The 14,653-nt window shown below is 47.6% G+C and overlaps 1 protein-coding gene across 1 annotated transcript in view; it reads right to left on the bottom strand.

Annotated features, from left to right (window-relative positions):
* The window catches only part of cyldl (cylindromatosis (turban tumor syndrome), like), a 144,744-nt gene that overhangs the window by 112,667 nt on the left and 17,424 nt on the right, over positions 1-14,653 (bottom strand). Inside the window, 3 exon segments of the mRNA XM_072508049.1 lie at positions 142-277; positions 3,771-3,924; positions 8,554-8,762. Coding sequence (XP_072364150.1) covers positions 142-277; positions 3,771-3,924; positions 8,554-8,762 — 499 coding nt within the window.

Genomic DNA, 14,653 nt, shown 5'->3' with positions numbered 1-14,653 from the left:
CACAACCCAAAGATGGCAGGGTAGGTGGATTGGCCACGCCAAATTGCCCCTTAATTGGAAAAAATGAATTGGGTACTCTAAGTTTTTTTTTTAAATAAATAAATAAAATAAATAAATCGTCAAGGGGAGTGGTCCCCCTACCTGAAAAGAGCGGAATCCATGTAGCAGGAATTGCAGTGTCCCTGAATCCCGCGCATCCTTCCCGCCAGAATCCGGAAAGCCTCTTCGTTCCTCGGTGGAGGAACGATGACAGGAACCACACAGCTCTCCCGGTTGGCTGGGGAGAAAATGGAAAGTGACTAATTTGCATTGTGCGCTGTTGTATGACTGACGCACTCCCTCACCTCCCCTCACATCTCCCGAACCTCTTTCCTCTCACTCCCCCCTCTCCATCATGCATTGGAAGCAGAGCAGCGAATGTTCACCTGGCTGATTCCCGGGATGAAAAGGTTATCCTATGAGGAAAGGTTAAGCGGGTTGAGTCAGCAGTCGCTGGACTTTAGAAGAGTGAGAAGTGTGGTGTTCCAAAACATGGTTGAGATCACATACTATTTAAATCACACCTTTCCCTTTGTGTTTACTTAAAAATTGGACCTTGCTGAATCAAAAAATGGCTGCTACAGGTCACATGATTCATAAGTTGGCTACAGTTTCTGTAAATTTCCAACAGCAATTAAAAAGCAAAAGCTCAACCCTCATTCTTGTGGAATCTCACACCTCCCATTGTGAGGGCACAATTAACACAAATCAGGGAACAGCAGGCAACCTGCCTCCCCAACCTGGTCTCTAACAAAGGGAGAGCCATCAAAACTTGTTCTACCTGCAAAGGTGCTAAAAACCACCAGCTAGCTCCCAAGGTGAAGAATGGATTTTGACAAGCGACATTGAAACTGCTCGCTAGCCTGCAACTGACTCATTCATAGGCAACATCACTTGACCTAAGCTTTTGCCCTTCGGCAAGTTTTAATGTCACATTTCCAGATTCACTACTCAGCCTGAAAACACCAAACAGGATTCCAGACTTCCCAACAGTTTCATCAAGTTTAAGCTTCCAAAGAGCCCGTTTTTCTGGAAGATTCATGCCATCGCCTGCCAAGCAGACCAAGTCTCTGTATACCAACCTCATTGCACAGTGCCACCATCCACTTGAAAGGAATTGTGCAAACCCTGTTTCAGTTAACTGAAAGGGGCTGTTTAGCACAGGGCTAAATCGCTGGCTTTGAAAGCAGACCAAGCAGGCCAGCAGCACGGTTCAATTCCCGTACCAGCCTCCCCGAACAGGCGCCGGAATGTGGCGACTAGGGGCTTTTCATAGTAACTTCATTTGAAGCCTACCTGTGACAATAAGCGATTTTCAACATTTCAACCCACTCGAACTGTAGCTCCTCTGTGAAGGAACCTTCACTGGACTTTTCTAGACTCTGGCAAGCACGTGAACTGATATCCATATCGGTGGTGTTTTTTCTTGAAGTTTCCTGTCTTGGTATTTTGTGTGTGTGTGTGTGTGCGTGCGCGCGAAATTGCACCCATTCCCAGGTTTAAATGTGTGAATAAACTATACTTCAGATTTAACTTTAAAGAGAGTCTGCTGCAAGTCACTTTAAAAACTGACCTCACAAAACAGGAATTGGGAAACAAACCGTAGCCTATTTCAAAAGCGTAAAGCGGCAAGAAAAAAATAAAGCAGTTTAGTTTTTTTTAATTCTTTCATGGGATGTGGGGGTCGTAGGCAGGGCCAACATTTATTACTCGTCCCTAATTACCCTTGAACTCAAGTGGTTTGTTCGGCCAGTCCAGAGGGCATTTAAGAGTCATCCACATTGCTGTGGATCTGGAGTCACATGTAGGCCAGAGCCAGACCAGGGAAAGGAGGGCCGATGTCTCTTCCTAAAAGGCATTAGTGAACCAGATGGGATTTTAGACAATCGACAAAGGCCCATCATCGGACTTTTAATTCCAGATTCAAATTTTGCTGTCTGCTGTGCTGGGTCTCGAACCCGGGACCCCAGAGCATTAGCCTGTGTCTCTGGGTACTAATCCAGTGGCACTGACATTAGTGTCTGTGACATAAGCTTCTTGTGACATATAGGGCGCGATTGAACTAAATGAAATGAAAATCGCTTATTGTCACAAGTAGGCTTCAATGAAGTTACTGTGAAAAGCCCCTAGTCGCCACATTCCGGCGCCTGTTCGGGGAGGCTGGTACAGGAATTGAACCATGCTGCTGGCCTGCCTTGGTCTGCTTTCAAAGCCAGCGATTTAGCCCTGTGCTAAACCAGCCAATGGGACCAAAAGTCCCATAGCGAATGCATTTAGCTGTGTCTTTCCCCGTGCCGAGAAGCACAAAGCTATTAAACGTCACTCGGGTTAGATAGGGGGCCTCAGCAGGGAACGTTCCCGTTGAGACGTTGCGATATGAATCCCGCCCATTGTGGGCTGGATCACTTTTGGCAAATCTGCATATTAGAGCGATACCGCTAATCTCACTTTAACGTGCAGTGTCCCGAGGTAGCCGGGGCGGAGAGGCGTTGGAATCGATCCCCTTCACCTCAGAGGCCTCGAGTGAACGTCGTTCAGTCCTGGTCTCCACAAAGGGGGACCAGACGGAACAGCACTTGTGAAGGTCTCCCAGGGGATCGGAGGCCCCAGGTGCAGGGCCTTTGGCAGGTTGGTACCCTGGCACTGCTGGCACCACCCAGGCACCCTGTACGTGCGTTCCAGACCACACGGACACCGCTGTCGAGGTGACGGAGAATTGTGATTTGGCGTCAAATCGGCGTCCGCCACAATTTTTGCGTCGGAACCTATTCTCCGCCCAATCGTGATTCGCAATTTCGCCGGTAGCCAATGGAGAATCCCGCCCCACATCTGTCTCATTCATCCCCATTCCTCTCGAGATAAAGACTGCATTAACCTCCAATAGAACAGGTGGACAGGTGGGAGGTGGTGATAAAGTCCTTGAGTCATAGATGTTTACAGCATGAAAACAGGCCCTTCGGCCCAGCTTGTCCATGCCGCCCAGTTTCTATCACTAAGGTAGTCCCACTTGCCGCATTTGGCCATAGCCCTCTATACCCACCCTGCCATGTAACTGTCTAACTGTTTTTTAAAGAAAAAGATTGTACCCGCCTCTACCTCTGCCTCTGGCAGCTCGTTCCAGATGTTCACCACCCTCTGTGTGAAAACATTTCCCCTCTGGTCTCTTTTGTATCTCTCCCCTCTCACCTTAAACCTATCCCCTCTAGTTCTAAACTCCTCCACCTTTGGGAAAAGATGTTGACTATCTACCTTATCTATGCCCCTCATTATTTTACTCTATAAGATCAACCCTAAGCCTCCTACGCTCCAAGGAAAAAAGTCCCAGGCTATCCAGCCTCTCCTTATAACTCAGACCATCAAGTCCTGATAGCTTGTCCTGAACCATCCCTAAATTAAAACTCACCTGCACCATCACCCCCACCCCCCCAACCCACGCTTATAATAAAGATTATTATCTGCGGACCTGTGGAAATTTAACCTTTCAACCGCCTGCCTACCACTCACGATCTTTTAAGCTTTCCCAGAGTCTACTCCTGACATTGCTCGATCAACATTTCCTGACCCATCTCATCTTTCACCTTTGCCCTTTCACCTTTGCCCTTTCACCTTCCCTGACCCTCAGATGGGGTGACCCGCGCCATGGGGCCTTTGTCCACCCGCCACTTAAGCTTGGTGTATAATTGTCTGATCGTGAAGCTGAGGTGGAGATGTTGACCAACAAGCTGCCGTACTGGTACGTTCTGGGTCCTCCAGAGTTACAGCGAGAGACTGGAACCTGGTGTCGGGCTGGCAGGATGCCACCCGGACAAACAGTCCTCTCTTGGCTGCACACTGGAAGTACCGATGCCCCTTCCAGGTTCCATCTGAAGTTCCTTTGTCTTCATCCTGTGTCAGGAAGGCAAAGAAGAAATTAAATTAGCAAGGAATATCGAAGAAAATTGCAAAGTATTCTGCAGACACAAGTAATAGAATCATAGAACTTAGTGCAGAAGAAGGCCATTCGGCCCATCGAGTCTGCACCGGCCCTTGGAAAGAGCACCCCACTTAAGCCCACACCTCCACCCTATCCCTGTAACCCAACCCAACCTTTTTTTTTTTTTGGACACTAAGAGCAATTTAGCGTGGCCAATCCACCTAACCCGCACATCTTCGGACTGTGGGAGGAAACCGGAGCACCCGGAGGAAACCCACGCAGACGCGGGGAGGACGTGCAGACTCCGCACAGACAGTGACCCAAGCTGGGAATCGAACCTGGGACCCTGGAGCTGTGAAGCAACTGCGCTAACCACTGTGCTACCGTACTGCCCATAAATCAGAAGAGGGGGCACCTCAGGATACATAAAGCAAAGGTGTGAATAGGGATCAAGAATCAATGGGGAGGCATCCAAGATAATGGCGAAATGCAGGGAACAAATTCTGGGATATGAAAAATCAAAATAAATGGTCAAGTCCTGTAACGAGTAACAAGGTTCACATATCTTGGGCAAGTTATCAGAGACAGTGAGAGGTGTGATTGTGATACCCAAAGGAGAATTAAGATAGCCAAGACCTGCTTTGTCAGAATAAGGTCATAATAAACAGGAACAGGAAGAGGACCATTCAGCCCTTCGAGCCTAATGCTCACTAATTCCACTTGCCTGCCTTCACTCCGTAACCCTTAATTCCCATCCGGATTCGGTGAAGGATGTGTTATCAAAGAAACTGAACCAAAATGTGAGGAATAGAATGCTGAGAAGAACGAAGAACCAATAACATTACAGTCCAGGAACAGGCCCTTCGGCCCACCAAGCCTGCGCTGATCCAGATTCCTTATTTAGCTCTACTACTTATTGCCCAACTGATCTGTATCCCTCCATTCCCCGCCCGTTCATGTGTCTATTAAGATACATCTTAAATGTTGCTATGGTGCCTGCCTCCACCACCTCCACTGGCAACGCGTTCCAGGCACCCACCACCCTCTGCGTCAAAAACCTTCCTGTCCATGTCCCCTAAACTTTCCCCCTCTCACCTTGAACCTGTGCCCCTTTGGAATGGAGTCTTCCGCCCTGGGTAAAAGCTTTTAACTATTCACCCTGTCTATACCTCTCGGAGGTTTGTGGACCTCAATCAGGTCTCCTCTCAGCCTCTGTCTTTACAAACGATCGGAGTTTATTCAACCTCTCCTTGTAGCTAGCAACCTCCAGACCAGGCAATAGCCGGGTAAACCTCCATTGCCCTCTCTCCAAAGCATCCACGCCCTTCGGGTGGTGTGGTGACCAGAACTGCACGCAATATTCCAAATGTGGCCTAACTAAAGGTTTATACAACTGTAACATGACCTGCCAACTCTTCTACCCAATGCCCCGGCCAATGAAGGCAAGCATGCCGTATGCCTTCTTGACCACCCTATCCACCTGCACTGCCACTTTCATGGAACGATGGACCTGAACGCCCAGATCCCTCTGTATCTTGTCAGCTGCGTTATATGTGCCACAGCCAACAAACAAAGGGAAAATTGATAAGCTGAATGGACATATGGGAGAGTGTTCCACATATAAACTAAATGAGGAAGTGCTGGAAATGGGCGGGGGAAAAAGGAAATTAGAGCCTTGAGTCAAACAAATATCTTGGTCACATTATCAGAGCAGACGGTTAAGTCCCACAGAGCAGGCTGGAAGGGCTTACTCCTGCCCCTATTTCATATATTCCCACACAGTTATTGGAAGGAACGCTTAACATTATAATGTAGGAGAGGGAAACAGGGAGAAAATGGATGACCGATATAATGGGCGGGATGGTGTTGATTAAATGCAGTGTGTGGGGACAGCACAGGACAGTCAGAGGTGGTGGTGTCTGGCAGCTGAAGATGACACCAACACACCAACTAATGACAATGAAATGGCAGAAATATGAAATGACTTTGCCCCCGATATTTAACAGGAAGCTCACATGGTGGAAATAGTGAAATAGACCAAATAGGGTGACGCAGTGGTTAGTGCTGTTGACTCACGGCGCCGAGGTCCCAGGTTCGATCCCGGCTCTGAGTCACTGTCCGTGTGGAGTTTGCACATTCTCCCAGTGTTTGCGTGGGTTTCGCCCCCACAACCCAAAGATGTGCAGGGTAGGTGGATTGGCCACGCTAAATTGCCCCTTAATTGGAAAAAATGAATTGGGTACTCCAAATTTTAAAAAAAATAAACAGATCAAATAGGATATAAAAGGTGTCTAAGGTGAAAGGGGCCAGCTACCAGAGGTTAAAAACCCTGATCCAGGTCAGTTGCATCAGCCAATTTTGTTTCTAAAGTTAGGAATAAATAACAAACTTTTCCTCCACGAACAAGCCCCCAAAACTTTCCAGACCCCTCCCCTCCCATGTCCTCAATGTTGAATCCAAACTCACCGACACAAAGAGATAATTACCACAGATATTGGCCAACTTCGACATGGAGCTAGACTTAAAATGGCTTCTGAACTGCCTCCAGATCCTCAAAAGTACCCCCAGAAACTGGCGAAAAGGGTTAAAAATTCGGCTGTCTGCCGGGAGGCGTGTCCCCTCCCTCGACATTCCACCCCTGGAAACCAGAAAGAGAATTCTAACAGTGGGCTGGGGAAGAGCTAATGCGATTCTTATAAATGAAGAGGTGGAACAAGCTCAGGAAACTATAGATCAATTAGCTTAATGTCAGTGGTCTGAAAGATAATGGAATGCTTAATCAAAGGTGGAATGGAAAGAAATTGAGAAACCGAAAACTGGAATAAAGAGAAGTCAGCACAAATGTGAAAAGGGAAAGCCATGTTGCACCAACATTATTCGATTCTTTGAAGGAGTAAAAGAAAGGGTAGACAGGGGTTGTGTGGTAGATGTAATATACTTTGTCACCAGGCTGCACAGTGGATTCATGGCCAGTGTCAGGATATGTGGAGTCAGGGACAAGTAGCAGAGCGGGCTGTAAGCTGGCTACAAAACAGGAAAGACAAGAGTTAAGGATGGAAATTGGCGTTCCAGAGGGATTAGTGCTGGGACCACTATTCCTCATTTGTGTAAAGGGTTTGGTTTGGGGAATCAGGGGTAGCGGAAATCTGCCAAAGGGAAAATCCCCGTGCTCATTTCACACAATCGGAAGTAAAATGCCAAAATGTGCAGACCTGGAATTAGCCAGCTCCCCCGCTCCATCCAACTTGCCAGCCATTTCTTTTGGAGGTGGGACTGGGGGCCCGCACCGAAGCAGCTAGCCGATCAGCCTCGATAAGGACCTTATTATGGCCAATTAAACAGGCCCGAATAGAAAACTACTCCACAGTGGTGGCCTGGCTGCAAGAAACTATTTTTATTTGAAAACTTTAAGGTGCAGGAGAGAGGGCGAGTGAGCGCCTCCATCTTGAGCAACCTTCTCGCTTCCTTTCCTGTCATCACAGCCTGCTGTTCCTCTCAAACCGGAAAGTCCCTGATTGGCCCTCCAGTATTATTCAAAGAGAAACCTCTGCACCCATGGGAGTGGTGAGATTGTGGAAATTGTGACCATGGGGAGTGTGGTTGAAGTGAATAGTGTAGATCCATTTCTACAGCACAGTGGTTAGCACTGTTTCTCCACAGCACCAGGGACCCGGGTACAATTCCCGGCTTGGGTCACTGTCTGTGCGGAGTCTGCACGTTCTCCCCGTGTCTGCGTGGGTTTCCTCCGGGCGCTCCGGTTTCCTCCCACAAGTCCCGAACGACGTGTCGTTAGGCAATTTGGACATTCTGAATTCTCCCTCTGTGTCCCCGAACAGGCGCCGGAATGTGGCGACGAGGGGATTTTCACAGTAACTTCATTGCAGGGTTAATGTAAGCCTACTTGTGACACTAATAAAGATTATCATTTGTCATTATCATTTGAGAGGAAGCTGGATAAATATGAGGAAGAAAGGATTAGAAGCGAAACGGTGAAGATGAGGCACAGGGAGAGCTGGTTGCCAAGCATAAACCAGTTAGGCCAAAAGCCTGTTTGTGTGCTGTACATTCGATAAACACCATATGCACCGTTGGGACAACCCTGGTATTTAGGCACCATGGAAAATATCTGCCCGGTACCATTTAATAGTTTAACAACCCAAAGTGCTTCTTATATATCCTTCAGGTAAGGGAGCTCGCTACCTCAATCCAGTTAGGCCTCCAGTACTCGGTAGTTGACTGCAATGACCTCCCCCCCCCCCCCCCCCCCCCTCCCCCTCTTCGGTCACTATTCATCGACACTATTACCAAAACGAGCTGCTGTGATGCCTCTACAATCGAACAGCCCAGCATATTTCCCACTGTACCTTCACTCGCACACAAGCACGCACACAAAAAAAGGCCACTTGGCTGGAGCAAAGTTTGACAGAGAAAACATCAAGGGGAATAGAGTGATGAAAAGTTCAGGCAGAGGGGGGGGGGGGGGGGGGGAGGTTTGAAGGAGATGAGAGGTTGAGGGATGGAACCGCAGGGAATGAGGTCCGAGTGCTGCTCGAGGGAATGAGTTCCACTTTGCGACTGGAACGTCCCGACCTTCTTCTTACCAGTTCAACACCAGCAATTTCGTCTGTCAGATCTGGGAGGTGGCCCATCCACTGGATGACTCCAGTCATCGGTTCCCCTTTGCCCAAGTTAATTTGAACGAGAGATTTCACTCCCAGGAAGTAACTCCCAGGCCGACTCCCTCCGTTCTCCACGAGGTCTCGTTTCAGGCCCCCAGGTGACCAGTGTCCGTCCACGGAGATCTCCCTGGCTGGAATGGAAGAAAACAAAAATCAACTCCTCAAGTCAGCCCGTTTACACCAACCCACCACCCTGACCCATCCCGACGTCCATTCCCTTCGGGTCAACGGTCTGCATTTCCTTCACAGTTCCTGACCAGCTTCCCACTTTGCCATAAGGAAAGAGGGAGAGTGAAAAAAAAAAGTCTTGGAATGGATAGGAGATTGAATCAAATTCAACTTGCATATCAATGAATACTGTTCCCTTGTAGTATAAATTGTTGCGATGGTTTGAAATTAGGCATTCTTGTATTTGTCCTGATGAGGGCCAGATGGAAAACTTTAGCAACATGTCTCTCTCTTCAACAATGTTCAAGGATTGATTGTATTAATGAATAGTCAGTCAGTGTCTGGGATAGCCTGCCCACTCAGAATTCCTCCCTTGTTCTTTGGGATTTTGTTGGTGAGGAGACAGCACTGAGATACACGGAGCAGCACACATGGTGAAGGAAATAGGGCCGAGTTGTTTTAAAACTTATTTATGGGATGTGGGCCTCTCTGGCGAGGCCAGCATTTATTGCCCATCCCTAGTTGCCCTTCAGAAGGTGGTGAGCTGCCTTCGTGAACTGCTGCAGTCCCTGTGGTGTAGGTACACCCACCGTGCTGTTAGGGAGGGAGTTCCAGGATTTGGGCACAGCGACAGTGAAGGAACGGTCGATATATTTCCCAGTCAGGGTGGTGAGTGACTGGGAGGGGAGCCTCCAGGTGGTGGGGTTCCCAGGTATCTGCTGCTCTCGTCCTTCTAGATGGTAGAGGTCGTGGGTCTGGAAAGTCTAGCCTGAGGAACCTTGGCGAGTTACTGCAGGGCACCTTGAAGGTGGTACACACGGCTGCCACTGTTCGTCGGTGGTGGAGGGTTTGAATGTTTGTGGGTGGGGGAGCAATCAAGCAGGCTGCTGTGTCCTGGATGATGTCGAGCTTCTAGAGTGTTGTTGGAGCTGCTACTCATCCAGGCAAGTGGAGAGTATTCCATCACACTCCTGACTTGTGCCTTGTAAATAGTGGACTGGCTTTGGGGGTCAGGGCATAATCTACTCACCATAGGATTCATAGCATGGGCCTGTTCTAGAGCCACAGTATTACTGTGGCGAGTCCAGTTCATTTCTGATCAATGGTAACCCCCAGGATGTTGAATATGGGGGATTCAGCGATGGTAATGCCATTGAATGTCATGGGGCGAGGGTTAGATCCTCTCTTGTAGGAGATGGTCATTGCCTGGCACTTGTGTGGCGCAAATGTAACTTGCCACTTGTCAGCCCAGCCTGGATATTGTCCAGGTCTTGCTGCATTTGGACACCGACTGCTTCATTATCTGAGGAGTCGCAAATGGTGAACATTTGCGAACATCCCCACTTCTGACCTTATGATGGAAGGTCATTGATGAAGCAGCTGAAGATGGTTGGGCCTCGGACACGACCCTGAGGAACTCCCTTCCGTTTTTAAAACATTTTTTGTTCATGGGATGTGGGCATCGTTGGCTGGGCCAGCATTTATTGCCCATCCCGGAGGACAGTTAAGACATTGCTATGGGTCTGGAGTCACATGTAGGCCAGACCAGGCAAGGACGGCAGATTTCCTTCCCTAAAGGATATTAGTGAACTGGATGGCATTTCACGACAATCGACACGACGTTCTGGAGCTGAGATGATTGACCTCCAACCATCACAACCATCTTCCTTTGTGCCGGGTCCGACTCCAACCAGCAGGGAGTTTTCCCCCTGATTCCCATTGACTCCAGTTTAGCTCGGGCTCCTTGATGCCACACTCGGTCAAATGCTGCCTTGATGTCAAGGGCAGTCACGCTCACCTCACCTCTGGCATTCAGCTCTTTTGTCCATGTTTGACCCAAGGCTGTAATAAGGTCAGGAGCTGAGTGACCCTGGCGGAACCCAAACCGAGCGTCAGTGAGCAGGTTATTACTGAGTAAGTGCCGCTTGATAGCACTGTTCATGACTCCTTCCATCAGTTTGCTGATGGAGAGTAGACTGATGAGGCGGTAATTGGCTGGGGTGGATTTGTCCTGTTTCTTGTGCACAGGACACACCTGGGCAATTTTCCACATTGCCGGGTCGATGCCAGTGTTGTAGCTGTACTGGAACAGCATGGCTAGGGGTGCGGCAACTTCTGGAGCACAAGTCTTCAATACTATTGCCGGAATATTCCCAGGACCCATAGCCTTTACGGTATCCAGTGCCTTCAGCCATTTCCTGATATCACGGAGAGTGAAACGTGGAATATTGGCTGAAGACTGATTTCTGTGGTGCTGGGAACCTCCGGAGGAGATCGAGGTGGATCATCCACTCGGCACGTCTGGCTGAAGACTGTTGTGAATGCCTCAGCCTTGTCTTTTGCACATACCGTGCTGGGCTCCTCCGTCATTGAGGATGGGGATATTTGTGGAGCCTCCTCCTCCAGTGAGTTTTTTTATTGTCCACCGCCATTCACGACTGGACGTGGCAGGACTGCAGAGCTTAGATCTGATGCGTTCGTTGCCGAATCGTTTGGCTCCGTCTATCACTTGCTGCTTTTGCTGTTTGGCACACAAGTAGTCCCGTGTTGTAGCTTCACCAGGTTGATACCTCAGTTTTCAGTGTTGCTGGCAAGCTCTCCTGCATGAACCCTGGCTTGGTGGTAACGGGAGAGTGGGCGATATGCCAGGCCATGAGGTTACAGATTGCGGTCGAGTACAATTCTGCCGCTGCTGATGGCCCTCAGCACTGATGCCCAGTCTGGAGTTGCTAGATCTGTTCAAAGTCCAGCCTGTCAGTGAGACAGGACATACCCAGAAATAGTGGTGTCTGGGAAATTGTCTGTTAGGTATGATTCTGTGAGTATGATTGACTAGACTGTGAGACAGCTCTCCCAACTTTGGCACAAGCCCCTAGAAGTTAGTAAGGAGGACTAGGGGCAAGCATGGTGGTTCAGTGGTTAGCACTGGGACTACGGCGCTGAGGACCCGGGTTCGAATCCCGGCCTTGGGTCACTGTCCGTGTGGAGTTTTCACATTCTCCCCGTGTCTGCGTGTGTTTCACCCTCACAACCCACAGCTGGTTAGGTGGATTGGCCACGCTAAATTGCCCCTTCATTGGAAAAAAAATTCTTGGGTACTGTAAAAGAAAAAATGGGAAACTATGTCGTTTGAAACATGGAAGTCTGGCAATACCTGACCTAAGGCTACATGAGAAAATGTAGGGAAAAATCCCACGAAGGGTTAACAGCAGCTGCAAAAGAAGGTTTTGAAATGCAGATAGGCTTTATCAAACAGGCGTTAAGAAAACAGCTTGCAACAGCTCAAGCTGTAAAACTGATGCATGTCTTTTAAGTCACAGCAGATTGAACTTTTAGTTATATGGAAAAAAGCAATATTCCACACCTTCTTTGAAGTTAATTATTTTAGTAAGCAGCTCGAAAAGAATGGCTAGGAATTTCAGTTGAATTGGGTGACAAATGTTTAGGTGTGAAATTCTGCTGACACCAGGAAGAATATGGGAAGCTGGAGACAACATGTCCATGGGAACATACGTCAGACCCAAATCGGATTGAGAGCTCTGACAAGCTAAGGGCAGCATTTGATAATAAAGCAACTTTAGAAATGACAGAAACCAGATGTAACACCGCTCTGGAATCAAAGCACAATTGAACATCACAAAGGAAATAATGTAATCAGAGATCGATGAGCTGAAGTCATGCTCAATATGAATACATAGTTGTGTTAGAAACAATTCAGATTAAAGGTATCTTGTACAATCAAGAGTAAATAAAGTTACTTTACGATAATGTTGTATAAACTTAATAACTGCTAGAAGGGGTATATAAACCCTAAAAAAGGGGGCAGCCAGCAGAGTCAGCTCTCATAGCTCGGTCATGGGAAGAGTAGAACATAGCAACCAAGCAGAACAGCAAATCCATCTGAGGAAGACCAAAAGCTAAAGAAGTGAAAGTCAGCTCTCATAGTTCGGTACATGGGATGGATAGAACATAGCAACCGAGCAGAACAGCGAATCCATCTGGGGAAGACCAAAAGCTAAAGAAAAGTGATTGTCAAGGTGGATCTGAAGGTCTCTTCAACCACCCAGGAGAATCCAGAAGCAAGATCTTTTTACTTTTCTGTAAAGACAGTGATTGCATCTTTTAAAAGAAAAAATATAGTAATAAAATAACTTAAAAGTTTTAACTTGAAACAGTGGTTATTACAAAGTTACTTAGCAACGCGGGACCCAGGATCGATGCTACTAAGTGGTAAGTAGATGAAATCTTCTATGAAGATTATACCGGGGGATAACTTGAAAACATAGTTTGACCTGAATAACACCCACTGAAGCTTGCATCGGAGTCAGGGAGTGAGAATCCCTGTTCACCATTTAGAATGTCTTATTGACCCTTTTTGGTATAGGGGGACTTCTAAGAATAGTGGTGAGTTTTTTACTTCAGTACTCTAAATTTAGAAAAAAAAAGGACTTTGCAGGGTCGGTAAGGCTGTGTTTTCCGTTGTCGTTTCCGGTGCCTGGTTTGATGCCGGGTGGTCTGTCCGGTTTCATTCCTTTTTTTGTGTTTTTGTAGCGGTTGAATACAACTGAGTGGCCATTTCAGAGGGTATTTAAGTGCTAACCACATTGCTGTGGGTCTGGAGTCACATGTCGGCCAGACCGAGTAAAGATTCTGGGAGGTGAGTAGTGAGTTTAAAAGCTCTTACCTTTACAGGAGCAGCCCTTTGGATTTCGGCGGCAGCGGTGAGCAGGGGCCTTCTGGGAGGTGAGTAGTAATTTAAAAAGCCTTGCCTGGTCCCGTGTCTGTTCTTCTTTTCTGTTTTATTTGTTTTTATATAAGGCGGGAACCGGAAGTTCGACCTCTGGCAAGTCCCCCCCCCCCCAACCAATAAATTCTGGTGGAGAGGAAACCCGAGACACTACACGTGTAGTGTCTCCCACCAGCCCTCCTCCTCTAACCTAATAATAAGACCCATTGGTGTAAGGTAAGTGCCATATTATATTATTATATTATTAGCATTGTGCAGGTCAAGGATCGGAGGTGGAGGAGCAGTCTCTGTCAGCGAGAGAACCTGAGAACATCTCAGACACTCAGAAGGTAAGTAAGTGATTTTTACTTTTATATCTTTTTTCAAATTGTGTGTGTCGGGGGGAAATTGAAGTGACATCACAGAAAAGCTGTGACCTGAGTGGCTGGTTGGGATTCTAACCTAAATTTTAAAAAAATTTGAGTATTTGGGAACTAATTAAACATAATAACTTAATTATAATTTAGAGGATATCTAAGCCAGAGATCGGAGAGTATTATAGTTAGCTATCGCATTTCTATTAGAAATCTAGTGCTAGGAAACAGATAGTTGACAGTAACTTTGCAATTTAAAAAAAAAGTATTTTTTAAAAAAAGACAAATTTTAATTTTAATTAATTGACGCAATGTCAGTTAGAGGGGTGCAGTGCTCTGACTGTGAGATGTGGCAGGTCTGGGAGGCTTCCAGCGTCCCGGATGGCTTCATCTGCAGAAAGTGCACCCAACTGCAGCTCCTCACAGACCGCATGGTTCGGTTGGAGCAGCAATTGGATGCACTTAGGAGCATGCAGGTGGCGGAAAGCGTCATAGATCGCAGTTATGTAAATGTGGTCACACCCAAGGTGCAGGCAGAGAAATGGGTGACCACCAGAAAGGGCAGGCAGTCAGTGCAGGAATCCCCTGTGGTTGTCCCCCTCTCGAACAGATATACCCCTTTGGATACTGTCGGGGTGGATAGCCTATCAGGGGAAAACAGCAGCAGCCAGAGCAGTGGCACCACGGCTGGCTCTGATGTTCAGAAGGGAGGGTCAAAGCGCAGAAGAGTAATAGTAATAGGGGACTCTATAGT

The sequence above is a fragment of the Scyliorhinus torazame genome, chromosome 6 (genome assembly GCF_047496885.1).
Source record: "Scyliorhinus torazame isolate Kashiwa2021f chromosome 6, sScyTor2.1, whole genome shotgun sequence".
In the NCBI taxonomy this organism is placed as follows: Eukaryota; Metazoa; Chordata; class Chondrichthyes; order Carcharhiniformes; family Scyliorhinidae; genus Scyliorhinus; species Scyliorhinus torazame.
This window is presented reverse-complemented; position numbering and strand designations above follow the sequence as displayed.